The 14,986-nt window shown below is 40.4% G+C and overlaps 1 protein-coding gene across 1 annotated transcript; it reads left to right on the forward strand.

Annotated features, from left to right (window-relative positions):
• Window positions 1–2,943: 2,943 nt before the first annotated feature.
• On the forward strand, window positions 2,944–12,473 carry noc (zinc finger protein no ocelli). Its single transcript, XM_019056933.2, has 2 exons — window positions 2,944–3,380; window positions 10,883–12,473. The coding sequence occupies exons 1-2, from the start codon at window positions 3,294–3,296 to the stop codon at window positions 12,077–12,079; spliced, it is 1,284 nt and encodes a 427-aa protein (XP_018912478.2). The 5' UTR covers window positions 2,944–3,293; the 3' UTR covers window positions 12,080–12,473.
• Window positions 12,474–14,986: the final 2,513 nt, after the last annotated feature.

Here is a 14,986-nt window from a genome sequence, read left to right on the forward strand (position 1 = left end):
CATTTTTCTTCGTAACAGATGCTGAATTTTTAACTCAGTATTAGGCAATTTTACTTTGATCCTTCATTCATTAATTTTTTCTCTGGCATGTAAAAATGGGTCAAAACGATCACGTGAAACAAAATATATTCCAAAACTCTGGAGCATCAGGAAACTACGATTTATAAATATTTCTTTCGTTTGTTCGTTCGCATTCTTTTATGAAACAATCGTCTTCACAAGCCCTTTAGTTTTTTTTTTCATTTTTGCAGGTTTTATATTTTAGAAAAATAAAATATAATAAAACAAAAGCTAAAACCCACCTGCTCAAAAATTAATGTATCAGTAGGTAATATTCGAGCAAGTAGTTATAGTTTGTGTTGTAATTTATTTTATTTTTATGTTATACAGTTCTTTTGCGGAATAAGTTTGTACTTTAAAAAAGTTATCAGCAACAGGCTAAATGCAGAAAAAACACATTTGAACATCGTCTTCAACGAGTTTACTTTGACCACCCGAATTGAATCCTCATAGCTATACTTGAAAGCCAACCCTGGTAAATAGACCTACAGCCGGCTGTAAGATTTCCAATAGCTTCTATAGCCGGCTACACAATTTCTTATAGCCTTTTACAGCCGATGGCGATTAAGCAACAGCCAGGCGATAAAGTGTATGCTAAACGTTACTAATTACGGATGCTAGGACTTAGTGAGTTTTTGGAATACTGCTCTCTTTTTGGGCCGTAGTATCTTGATTTTATTTTGCGAGGAAAACTCCGTACTTTTGATGGATGCCTGCCATTACTAATATAGTAGAGCGCCTTCAGTTTCGTATGATACTGTGCAATACCTCTGGTGTGAAATAGTTGCTTCAAGCGCCGTGGCAGGCGGGCAGCCAGCTCGAAACACGCATTGGCGCCTACAAACCTAACAGGGATACCTCACGCGTTGCGCAATGCGTGAAATATCCCTGTTAGGTTTGTAGGCACCAGTGCGTCGCCGTTCCGCTTTGTGTTAGGCTCTAATATTTCATCTGGCGGAGTCAGCGTTATTCAACTCATGCTTTTGAAATGTTTGCACATCCTCAATAGATTATTCTCATTTTAATAGATGAAAAAAAATATGTATTAAAGGAAAATATGTGTGTTTTGTAAATATTAAGGTGGTTCCGTATCAAACTTAATGATTTCCAAAGCACACGAATTTCTACACAATTTCTTATAGCCTTTTATAATCGATGGCGAAAAAGCAACAGCCAGGCGATAAAGTGTAAAGCCCGGCGATAGGAACTATAGCCCGGCTGCATAATTTTTTATCGCTTCGTATAGCCCGGCCGGCCGTATGATTTTCTCCGCATTCTACAAATCTGGCGGCAAATTTTGCAATTTTTTTAAATGTAGGTATAAATAAAATCGGATTTAGAAAAAATATTACAAACGAGAAAAGGCTACGAAATCTCTCATTTCCTGAGAGCATAGTAATTTCTTATTTTGTCGTCTTTCAGTGATACAACTAGAGACAGCACCTTTAATTAGTCGAGTTAAGCGAGAAACCGAACACACAATTTGACCTGGAACGGCGCGACTTAGGGAGAAATGATGACGAGGACTTGAGATGAAAAGGAGAAGCCCTCGGCGCGGCAGTCGGCTTGTAACACATATTAGCGCCTACAAGACTGCACGAATGATTCACGCATTGCATCAAACACAGTGCGGTTATTATGGTCAGCGTGAAACGGATAGCGCCTACAAGAATGCATGAATACTTCACGCATTGCGCCAAACACAGGGCTGTCAGCGTGAAACGCATAGCGCCTACAAGACTGCGTGAATACTTCACGCATTGCGCCAAACACGATTAGCACGTCGGCGCGGCGCGGCGGCGGAAGTTAAAATCATTCAACCAAATTTTGTGTTTGTTCTTTCATAATTTTTTCGTTCATTTCTTATGAATGGAAGCCTTGTCCATCAGAGATAGGTTTACGAAACTTGACTTTCGCGTAAAGTTCCGTGACCTTTTGCTAGTAGTGTTGACAGGGCTTTCCCAAAAAATGTGTTCAACACGAGTAAACGCATCTTACGCACCCCTCACCCGCTGGCACATTCAATTGATGGTTTTTATTTATGTTTCAAAACTAATGAGAAGAGGGCGGCAAAATACAGGCGGCCCATTGGCGGCAAGTAGGAAAATCCGGCCCTGACCCCGAATACAAACCTCCGCATCTCCCAGAGAGGAAATTTTTGTGAACATTAATGAAAAATCTTTGTCTCTCAAATAAATTTTCTTGAATTGATATGTCTGGAAAAACCACGAAAATTTCATTTTGTAAGGTCTCGAGCATGCCTGGTCTCAAACACACCGTGCGTCAGGAGTTTTCCCTCGCTCGTCCAACCCTCCACCTTCATCCTTTCGGTCTATATTTCCAGCTTTTCGTGATTCCGGCTTAAATGGTAGCCATATCCGCTACCTGAAGCGTGATCGGAATTTCTAATCGGGATGCCCGGTCGGTTTCTATATAAAGGATGTTGAACAATCTGAAAACTCTCGGAAACCTGTCTCGTAAGTCGCAACATGAAAGCTGGCATGTGTGTCGGCCGCGCGGCCGGCGTCGCCATGCTGGTGTGAGATGCCCGCGGCCGCGAAGGGGCCGAGCCGGAGAACAGGTAGAAAAGGCAGGAGATGAAAAGAGATACTGCAGGTGACTGCGAACGAGAGGAGAGACGGCGAGAGAAAGAGAGAGAAGAGAGTCTGTTTTCTTGCGGGTTGTCATCTATCAATGTAGCGGAGTCAGGAGGGGACTACTGATTAAGTCCAATAAGACTTGGCAGCATAATAAGGAGGGATGTTGACGGCACGGCTTCAAAGCTGTCATCATCATTTGCGCCCTGGGTGGTATGAGCTGACAGGCTATATTAGCACAGTAATACTGAGGGGTGGGGAGCGCGACGCTAGCGCTCCTAGCAGCCATCCGCGGCAAGCTCTCAGTTCGCGTTCGCGGAGCTCAGTCAAATACGAGACTGTTCCCGCGCTGGATCCACGTTGCATCGTTCCGTGATCCGCTCTACTTGCGAGTGTGTTCATCGAGGATACCGCTGGTGTTTCACCGATTTTTGTGTGTTTATCCAAAAAAATCGCCTCTCAGTTTTTCTCTATGATTTTGTTGTTATCGTGTGTAATCGATTCTTAAATTATATGTGTGTCTCCTGGAAATTAATGTGTGTTTACAAGTGCCAACTGAATTGTGTACCCAAAGGAATACCTAAGTGAATCTCACGGATACCTCTATTGGATACCACATCGATATAGTTCTTCCTCATGGTTGTTCTGGAATCAGGCGGTATGCATACCAGTCCAGGGAATCAGTACCTTCAACCGGATTATCTTTCACCTTTGCCGACAACGGTGTGTATTATTACTATTTCCACTTACACGCAAATCGTTAATTCTGAAACATTTTCTCACCTCTTAGTTTAGCAGATCGCAGCATTTATAAAGGCAGATGTTACTAATTTTACCGACTTTTGATTCTCATCTCATGCCATAATTTACTAACTTCCCTTCTAACCATTCCTAATGCCACAGTGCGTCTAAATACCCGGCCCAAGGGATCATAATTTCCATCCCTATCTCAGACTGAAGTAAATACATCACACAACCATCAATGATATTTATAGTGATATGCATTTGCCTTTTCCACTTTTACTTAAATTACGCGAGTCAGAAATACCTGCTGTATAATTTGCTGTTAGTTAATACGACCTAAACTGGATTTTTACTTAATTTGGGTCTGTAAAGTCTCTTAAGATTCTTCATAATTCTAACAGCGATATTATTAAAATACGGTTTGTTGCGGGAGTTTTTCTGTACGTTTCAGAATTTTCGAGTTATCTGTTTGAAGCTGCAATTGGTTGGTTGGCAAATACATTTATTTACACATATGTAACGTTTGTGATAGCTTGCATATGTTACGCTCCATTGGCGGGATAGCCAGTCCGTTGATTGGCCAAAAGCCTATCTATGTTACGCTCCATTGGCGGAATGGCCAGTTCGGTAATTGGCCAAATGCTCTCTACCAATCCGCGGACTGGCCAAAAATCCAGCCATTCCGCGTATAGGTTGTTTCGCGTAACACATACAAAAGCTCAGTTAGGTGATTACAAACCTCAAAATGGGCTTTAATGAGCATGGTACTCTCGAACATCGAGATTATTTGAACTCGAAGGCATGTTCTTCGAATTTATCTTGGAAAATGGAGAGGAATAGAATAGAAAATAAAATGATTAAAACCTTATCGGTGAATAGCTCAGAGCCGCGATTCTTCGTCTCCTTGTTTTCAATACATTTTCTTCAGTTTATTTGTTTTGCCCCACTGCTACTTTATTCCTTTACTAATTTTCTTTACTAATTATCATTCCGCATTTAAAGTAAATATTAAGGTGGGGTTTTCCAATTTAATTATGTCGTAAAAAAATAAACTAACTCGTAAAAAATGAACTCACTAGTTAGGACGCGATCTGAGACCACTACTTTTTTGCTGTATTTTTTCGTGACTATGAAGGATCTCAGCCGGTCGACCTGGCCCCTGTGATTTTAGTGCGCATGACGGGCATATCTATTCCTAACGCCATTGTGTACTTCGTATTATTCTCACTAATTCATCCCCTAATCGAGGTTTCTTAGTTACTTTCGTCAGTAGGATTTACATTAAACGTAAGTTGTGGATTTACTATTTATGTTCTGTTGAGGTTTTTATTGCATCGCGCATCGTTGGCATCAAACTAAACCTAGTCATCATCGTTTATCTTTTTGGAACTCGATAAATTATCCTTGAATCTCAGTCACTCTATGATGTAGCTTCATGCCATTTTGGAAATTTTATTTTTCAAAGCAAATCTTAAGCTCCCAAAGTTCTCCTCCGTCGCGATAATCCTCGAGTAGCGCGCCCTATCAGTAAAAATCTGCCTTCACGGGTTTATTTTACGTCTCTCTGAAACAAACCTCAGGCCGAAGGAACTGCACTTACGGGTTGCACGTGGACATACCGACCGTTCCGAGCTCAAGAAGCCGAAAGTTTCGGGTGCTGGAGACGTACCTTCGACTGTTCCGGGTTTAGAAACCGGAGCAACGGATGCCACACCGGGACTTTCGACCTCGGAGCCCGGAACGGACGGTTCCTGTAGCCCGTCAGCACAGCGTTCCACGGCCGGAGTTGTTTTCACTGCTCCGAATTTTAATCATCTGAATTAATATACATCTTTCAATAGCGGAAAGTTCATCTTCATTTCAGATTGATACTATTTTACGCTTTTCGAGTCGAACCAATTGTCGGTTTAGTATCAATGAAGAGCGTAGGTATTCACTTTTCAACTTTGCAAAGCTTCTACTTTATGTAAACCATGAAAATCGACAACTTGCAATTATTTAGCAGACCCGTGGATTTTATCAACGACACCTATCCTAAAGAGCCTACCGCCTCTGGACCTCTCACAGTTTCAATTTTTTTCTCAAAAAAGCAAATTAACCTTCAAACTGCGTGTTTACAAAGATACAACGTGTCAAAGTCACTACATCGAGTCCCTTCGGAAACAGTTGGTAACCTATGCATCATTTTGAACTGACCTCTCAGATTGGCATTGTCACGTTTTTGAATTGAATCTGCAACGAACTTACCTGGAAAACTGGCGTCTAGTATATTCTCCTGAAGTAATTTTGGTTTTCGCAACAAGTAAGAAGTAGATCCATCTCTCATACAAGTGCCCAACAAATATTTATATTCCTAAATACTGTTTCGGTACCCCCAATTAAGTTCTGAACGGTGATTACACTCCGAATCGCTGAATCGACTCTCACTGCGTCATTGTGAGTCATGTTAATCTTGATGTAGGGTTATTAGAGCAAAATTTCAAGAACGAACAACAAATTAACGTTTAAGAACTAAAGTTACAAATCCTTTTTCGATCAGAATCACGAGCCTACTTAAGAGATACATTTTCTTGACGAATTGTATGTTGCCAGCATATGAGTTTGGCACATTATTTTAGTCGCCGATGTAACGAAAATTTCCTTAAGTTCATCTCGTTTAAAATTTACCTGTCATAGCAACTCATCTGTGAGGATACCGATGATATTATTCCTACGTCATTTTCTTTAGGTTTTTCATCCAAAAAATGAAGGATTTCAGAAGTTTTTTGCAACGTTGCAAGTTCATACACTTACGTGTTTTACAGGTGAAGCTCCATTCAGCGGTAGCATGTGAATAGATACCTACAGGCAGTAAACCGAGCTCCTGAGAATCCCATGGCATTTTATTCTGTGAAATAATAATAGTATTCTTTAGATCCGTGTTGAACCGGTGTAGGTGCATCAGTTCTTACCCTTAAACATACGGCAGTCTGTTCACATTAATATTTCAAAACTTGGACTAGCTCAACGGTTCATTTTAATTCCACGTGACAACTCGAGTCTTTAGGGCAATCTTCTTCTAGCACATTAAATCAAAGAGGAGAAAGACGATTACCGTGTCATTCCGCACATTGCCAAATCGGATTCCCTCTAATCACCCTTCATTTACGCAAGAATGATAGTTGAATTCAACATCACTAGAAGTAACCAGGCAATTAGTGAATGGCCTGTTCGCCGGCCGAAAATTTCGTTTGGGAACTCCAAGCCCTCATCATCAAGTGGAAATTTTGAAAGGTTGTCACCCGTGATAGATGGCGTAGTGCAGCTCGCAGGTATTCGCGGCAGAAATCGCCTGATTGCACATGCAAGATTAATCATCCGTCAATGACCTAATTGTTCAGCAACGGCAGTTCGCTGGCCTGACATCGGGTTTACTCCACATAATTTGCAAAGTTTCGGTCATTGGAACCTTCCAATAATCGATTTACCGGTCCCATAGTAGTAAATTCGGTCTGACAAATAGAAATGATTTGGTGGGAATAAGAAGCACAATTATTTTGAAAGTCTGCGCTTATACTTGCCACTAAAACCTCTGCTTTTTTTAAAAAATTAATTATTCCCGTTGGTTGATCTGACTTGTGAATGGATCTTTTTGAATGGAAAATAACCTGCTATCTTTTGAATCGCGCCGTTGCCATGCTGTGACGAATTTGCTTAACTGAAAGTGTATTTTTTTTTTTAAAAAAAAGCCATGATAGTTTTTCGCACGGTCTAACTTCTTTTCGACAGCAAAGAGGCAAAGGATAGGTCCGGCGCGCCTCAATATTAAACCGAAACCTTTTAAACACGCAAGACCTAAAGTCTTTATCAATCCAAAGATTCCTCGCGAAATTCACCGAGCCGTGGTAGGTATTATTAAGATGCACTAATGAGGTGTGTTTTGTAACAAAACGCAATGTTTCATCATAAAATTTCCGTAGTGTAATGTGGACATCCTCTGAGCGAGGAGAGTTTGGTTACGTACAATCCGTCCTTGCATAATGGTATCGCTGAGGCAATTTTCCATTCGAAATTAATGATTCTTAAATTGTGTTATTGTGAGGTTTTCAATTGTTCAATCGGTAGCTCTCAATATCACCAAAACACTGACTTTTGTCGATTTTCAGGTGCAAGTGTCAGTTGGACTACATATTGCAATGAGGAGCTATCATTTTTAACTCATATTATAAACACCATTTAGGCAGCTACTTCCTCAACGTAGATACGTGTTTTTATGGACGAATAAGAAAAAGTGGCTCCTCGTTGCAAAATTAAGTCCAATTAACCACTTGCCGGGGGAAACATTGCTGCAGTTTCCATTTATCTGAATGTTGGGTCGGATTCTCAGACAAATGTTTACATGCTGGGGCCGCTTAAACTCTTGTTTTTTAGCATCTATATGAAAAAGAGCCCTATAAAAGTTGATATTCTCTAAACTCATGTTGTCAAATATTATTCAATCAAAACATTGTTTACCTAATTTCGTTCCGTAATCGTATTGCTCGGATTAACTTGAATGCAAGGAAGGAAGAGGCTTAAAATGAATTTAAATGAAAAATTAACAAGAAAAATCTCCTCTCTCTTTGTTTTCCTCCTAAGACAAGTTTCGCATTTTGATAGGACCCATCCTCGAGTATTGAAAATTTTCCGTTGAAGATCATTCTGAGTATTACTTGGACCCCAGTACGTATTAAGTAACGCGGAGCATAACCACCTTCACAGTTTTCATCGATTTTTCTACGAAATTTTGCCCATAAATCATTTGCATCATCCCATATAAATATATAAGAGACATACAACAATATTGTTTTAGAGGATCGTCACTGGGATCGAAAAAAGATCCTGAAAGATCGAAGGGGCATCACATTCAGCAATAGCTGAATTTGATGCCCCTCCTCCTCTCGTGATGCACCTTCTCGGCAGATTTAGACTCTCATGCTTAGCGAGCATGATAATTGGACTAAATTCCGCAATTAGGAACTATTATTTCAGGCCCATAAGTTCTGTCTACTCATAGAACTTGAACGAATGCACGTCACTTAGACGGATTTCACCTTTTGCAAATGTATTTTAAAAATTTAAATTCGAATAGTCGACGTCAGTACTTGATACTTGAACGAAAAATGTGTAGGTAAATTGCAGATTCAACAAAATCTTCAGAGTGTTGCTCATAGAAAAGAAAACTTTTAAGAAAAAATAAGAAAATAAACTCATTTCATAGCCTGATGACTACTCTGATGTGCTAAGAAAGAAGGACTTATGAGCAGTCGAGAGTTACCAAATTTCACTGTATAGAAGATATATACTTTTAAGGAAAGTTGTGCATGTTCTTTCCTAAAATTTTAAGATGTTTTAGAGTAAATTTCGAATAAAATTATCTGAAAATTTTGAAGAAAAATATTCTCAATTTTCAACGTAAATTTGTCTTTGAAAGCAACATGGCAACATCTGAGGGCTCACTCAGCGTTCTCCCTTAGCACGGCAGTATTCTTCTCTTCAAGATGTTATACTCTTTCGTTTGCTATAAGAAGAAGACTCTCTAAGCGAACTTCGCGTATGTATCCTGAACTTTTTTCACCTGAAAAAAGTGAAAATCTGAGTCAAGGAACACGAGAGTTAACATTTATAGGTATCACCTGTAAATCTGATAATGTTGAAGTTCAGAAAGTACCCGTATTCGTCTATTAACCAGCGACGAAGCTCAGCCGAGCACAGCGCAGCTAAGATGCGCCTTCAATTATCCCGCTATTCTTTTTCACCACATGGGAGTTAATTAAGTTGTATCTCAACTAACGTTATTTATAAGCATCGTTTAAAACTGCGCTCTCAGTGCAGTAGCAAGAGACAATGATGTTTTCAACGTAATTGAACGTGAGCCCTCATTTTCACTTTTTTTTCGCCTCCCCTCCACTCCTCGTCGACAATGACAGACGTATCGTTATGTAAGTTTCATCTCTTCAAAAGGTATTTTGGCAGCGCTAAATCGTGAAGCTCGTTGAATTCTTTTGACTCGTACATTGGATACCGTTAAACGTTGAATATGCAGACCTGTCACAATTGAAATGAATTTAAATCATCGACTTGGCATTAACTCTTTTTTTTAAATCTCGACTCCGTACGTTGCCTGTAAATCCGAATGTCACGACTCTTCGGAATACATTTTGAGAGTGATACAGCCATTTTAATGGAAACATACCTACTACCATTAAAATCTGAGATAATCAATCAAACTTTAGAACCTCTGGAGGCGCAATAAGAAGTATTTCAAGTCGTAATTTTGAACCAAATTTCAATAATCACAATTTAAAGTAAGCAACGGCAAGTTTGCTCGGTATTACCTGTCGATTATGGCAGACTCATTTTTCATTTTTGTCAAGATGTATCTTAAGTTCCTCACAATTGCTCGCGCTTGGCCGATTAATGACCCTCTATTGATAGCTTGCCTTTGATCGATCAATCTCAGTTGATAAATTACATTGAAAGATGGAGCCTAATGGATCGAAGCCATTCGGAAAATACGTCTAACAATCTTGTCAGGTCATTTATCGGAGAGTAAAGGTACTCTAAACGATTTCAGGTAGTGTTAGGATTGTCCACACTTACCTTCAATTAAATGGGAATCTGGTAGTTATATGAAAGCCTCATTCAGGTTTTGAAAGTTATTTCAACATTTGGAGAAAATTTCTAACTGCAGGGTTCAATATGCAAGGGTGATGATGCAATTTGAGCAACACCTAAAAATGGTCTATGATTTAAACCGCTATATCTCATTTTCGTTGGAGATAATTTAGATTAAACTTTATGAAAAATTGAGATCCAACATGCTGACATCAACATTAGCATTTTTATCTTACATGCGTTATTCAACGGTTTAATACTGCGTTAGTCGGTCAGAATATACCTACCCTACATTTGTAATCATCTGTGGACATTTGACTGTTCTGACCGCATTGCATCGAAAAGAAAAAGAAACATTATTAAATGGGGTGGATGTAAGGCGTATTTTAAGCCTTATTAATCACACATTTAAGAAACAACATCTTGAATGTGAAGTTAAGCATCTCTGACATTGAGTTTAACGGCGGATCAACACCTCAGACCTCTTTCTTAGTTCAATTTTGACGTGACTCGGGTTTTTTTTTTCTGCACTGGAAAAAAAACACATTGGATCTAGAGTCCAGACTCTTGAAAACATTGACAAGAAAAAATACTCTTGATTCAATCAGATTTAAGCTTAAATCAAAGGAAATCTGCTCAAATTAAGAGGCTTGGTTCTTGATTTAAGCTTAAATCTGATTGAATCAAGAGTAGTTTTTCTTGTCAATGTTTTCAAGAGTCTAGACTCAAGACCCAATGTGTTTTTTTTTCCAGTGCGTATGTACCTTCAACCTAAGAGTTTTTCCATGTTCAAGGCATACTCGACTAGTAAACTAATAAAACTGTTTCCTTTTCGTCTGTTACAGCTCGACGCAAAGAAGAGCCCCCTCGCGCTGCTGGCCCAAACATGCAGCCAAATCGGCGCCGACTCCCCGAGCAAGCCGCTCATCTCACCCCTGGACAAAATCTCGAAGAAGATCTCTAGCAACTCGGAGCGCGGCACCGTCTCCCCCGGCAACAACAACAACGCCAACACGAACAACTACAACGTCAAGACGACCGAGCACCACAAGGAGTCGAAAGTAGCCTTCAAGCCTTACGAGAACAACATCGTCTCCAAGAAGAACGAGCCCCCACGCCCGGCGTCCAAGAGCGGGTCCGTCGACAGCTACGAGGATCGCCGCTCGGAGAGCCGCTCCTCCAGCCGAAAGTCCGTGTCCCCGCAGACGCAGCACCACCCCTCCGAGACCAAAAGCTCCGAGTCGCGGAAGTCAGCATCGCCGGCGACCAGCGGAAGCGGCGCCTCGCCCATCATCCGCTCCGGTCTGGAGGTCCTCCAGGGCCACCACTCCAAAGACCTCGGCCTCCCCGGCTTCAAGCCACCCCTAGGCGTCAACCCCTTGTGTTGTCCTCCCGAACTTGACCCGACTAACCCCGCCTTCCGCCCGCCATTCGCCGGCGGTCCCTTCTCGCCACACCACGCTGCCATGCTCGCCGCCAGTGGATTCTCCGCCAACCCGAGCCCCTACCTTAGCTACGCCCGAGTCAAAACCCCCGCTGGAGGTGAAGCCCTAGTGCCCGTCTGCAAGGACCCCTACTGCACCGGGTGTCAACTCTCCCTAGGACACAATCCCTTGGCTGGGCCCTGTCCCAGTGGGTGCACGCAGTGCGATCACCAGAAGTACAACCTGGCCGCCGCGGCTGCTCTTTCGATGGTGTCGCCTCCTCACCCGCTAGCCTACCAATTAGGAAGACCCTACGTCTGTAGTTGGATAGTCGGTGATAATTACTGTGGGAAAAGGTTCGGTACGTCGGACGAGTTACTCCAGCACCTTAGGACCCATACGTCTTCAGCAGAGTCTTCAACGCTTATGAACTCGATGAGGTACCCACCCTCACCGGTTAGTCCTTTATCTGCCGCGGCTGCGAGGTATCACCCCTACTCGAAACCTGGACTTCCTCCGACTTCATCCCCCTTTAGTGCTTTCAATCCCACGCTCGGACCTTATTACTCACCGTACGCTCTCTACGGCCAGCGCCTCGGAGCTGCCGTTCACCCCTAAGTGACGTCGAAGAAAGTCAAAATATCTTTTCGTGCTGTGATAACCCTTTCTTTGCAATATTGTTTCGCGAGCTCCTCGAGACTCGAAAGAGTTGTTCCGCGGATTATCGCGGGAATATCGAGTGATTCTACCAAACCTCTATCGCGCTCGGCGATTTCTTCAAATGGACTATATGAAATTTATCTTTTAGTTTTCTTTTCACTTTATTTTCTTGATTCTTTTAGTTATTGTATTCGTTTATTTTTAGTTTAAGTATTGTTCTGAATTTTGATTTGTTTCTCTCATGCTGCTCACTTTTGATTTTTTATGTTATATTTTAAATCGGAAACTGCTAAATTTCAAGTATTTCAGTCATTATGTTAATTTCGAATTAATAAATTATTCGTGAATATCAGTTTGTTTTATATTATTTGCTTCGTACTCGAAAGAGTATCTCATTAGCAACTTGAAAAAGTTTACAAAGCACTCGATCTCAAATCACCATGCTTCAGAAAGCCTAGACTGATCACTTTAAAGCAAGTAAAATATCTCCATAAAGACACTGAGCAAACTGAAAAGTTACTTAGAAATTTTAACTTTCATCTGATGAGAAACAATAGGAGCTCTAATTCTAAATTTTAAGTTTTACACTTGATTCTTAACAGTCAGAACATTTTCTGACGTGCTTATTTAACTTACAAGTTCTTCAAATGAATTCGTATTTGTCTCATTTTCTTTAGACATTGAACAATGAGGTGTTAATTTTAAAACATGTAATTTGTGATGAAATTTCTACTGTTTCTCTGAGATGTAAAACCTAGCTCATATTCTCAAACGAGACGACACATTAAAGTGCTCAAATACTTACAATGGTATTCACCGAAGTAAATAAGTTTGCATAGATAATGCACAATGCAATCACACAGCTGACAACTTTTCCCACACAAAAATTTCAAAGTTGAGGTTTAAGTATCACGAAAGTTGCGAAGTATGAGCATTTTGAGTGACATTTTGGAAATCATTCAGATGGTGGTGATTCTTTCAAATTAAAGCATAAAAATATGAAGTATGAATATACTTATCAATTTTAAAGCACCAGTTGAATTTTTCAAGCCTTATAGCCTTTTGCGCTTTCTCAATCTCAATTCAAGTTAATTACTGTCTTGAGCAGATTTCTGAAATGTGTCCGAAAATCCTCATACACCGGCCTATTGAATCATAGTTCTAGGATTTGCGCCTCTGAATGAACTGTAGTTTCATTCCACGTAGTATGTCACACCATCTAACGGCCAATACTACTTACTTGCAGGATTTGATAAAATCTTGAATTAATGAAACACCAAAATTGGAAAACAAAACCTCAGCTTTCTCATGTGACTTTGAAAGAACAGAAAGAAAATGATCAAAGTTTGGTAAATAAACATTCTTTATTTTTATCCCAAGATACGGAACTCAAACTATAATGAGAAGCTATCAATTTTTCAAACTTGGGAAAGTTTTTTTTTTTTTTTTTTTTTTTTTTTTTCAATAGCTACATGAGTCCATTACGAAATTTTAAAAATGCATCATTTATTTAAAATGGAGCTCACACAGAGAAAAAATATAAGTATTCATGCTGACAAAATGATCATATCATGAGAGCAATAGTTTTCTCAAGAAATTTTAAGCTCTTGAATAGCGAGCCTCACAAAATATTCCGAGTTCGATAGTGTTACTTCTAACATTCGAGGCATGTTTTCAAGGAAACGAACATGGAGCCTCTCAAGCTGTGACAAGTAAACCTCTTTGAGCCAATCAGCGGATCAATGTCTTCCAACTTCTTTTCACGTCATAGATAAGTACCTTTATACATTAGATCTGGGCTGAGCCAATTTTTTGCTGAACCTTCATTTCATTGCATTAGCAAAAACGATTAGGCTTTGCATTAGTATGAGCGATGAGTATACAACTTCTTAGTACTCATTCCTTTTAAATAACGAAAACTAACCGATATTATTTTTAAAAACGCCATCTTTTTCATTTATTTTCACTTTCATTCGCAAGAAAAATTAGCATCACGTACACAATTTGAAACCGTAATAAATTTTTACAATATCTCGACTTCAAGAAGAGTGTTCTTAAAGCGTAGATTTTAAAAGAAATTCCAAGGTTTCAAAGTCAGAATAGATAGCTCGTTAGCTCCTCTGACAAGCCATCCTGAAATAATATCATGGAACCTGTGCATGCGGCGATTATAAATATTTTTGAGGAATCTAAAAACGTGAGCCAGGCGACAGGATGAGTGTAGGATCGAGGGATGAGGCCATAAATTTCATGATGGCAATGTGCATCTTCTATTCGCACCAAGCCTGGTCCAGGGTCCAGGTTCCGGGGTTCACATCCCGGTTAGGTTCCTGGATCTGGTTTCAAATCCACTGCCTCGCTAAAGAAAAACACCGTATGAACACTCGACAGTTGCCAAATTTCCTTCGATAAAATGTTTATTTTTGAGGAAAGTTCTGCATATTTCCCTCAAAATTTTCTGGTATTTTAGGTTGAATTGCGAGGTCAAATTAGTATAAAAATTGGAAGTGAAATACTCAAAATTTTCCCGGTAAATTTATTTTGTAGTGAGGGAGATATGGCAACGGCCTGAAGGTTCATACGGTGTTCTTCCTGAGCACGGCATGGAGAGGAGAAGGGGCGTCTCTCCCGCTGCGCAACTTGGCAGCGGGGTCCGTCTGGAAGATAGATTGAGGCTTGACTTCCTGTCCGATGACAGGAGTGTTTTTTGCAACTCCCTATTATCCGCAGATGGTGGAGCGTATGATAATGGCCGTCAAAGCCGGGACCCCTCGCATCGCTCAAAGTGATTTACACCCGGAAACCTGGAACATAAAAGGAGGCTTAAGGTAATGAAAACTTACGAGCTCAAACCGAAAGTCTTTC

Source organism: Bemisia tabaci, chromosome 5, assembly GCF_918797505.1.
Source record: "Bemisia tabaci chromosome 5, PGI_BMITA_v3".
Taxonomy (NCBI): domain Eukaryota; kingdom Metazoa; phylum Arthropoda; class Insecta; order Hemiptera; family Aleyrodidae; genus Bemisia; species Bemisia tabaci.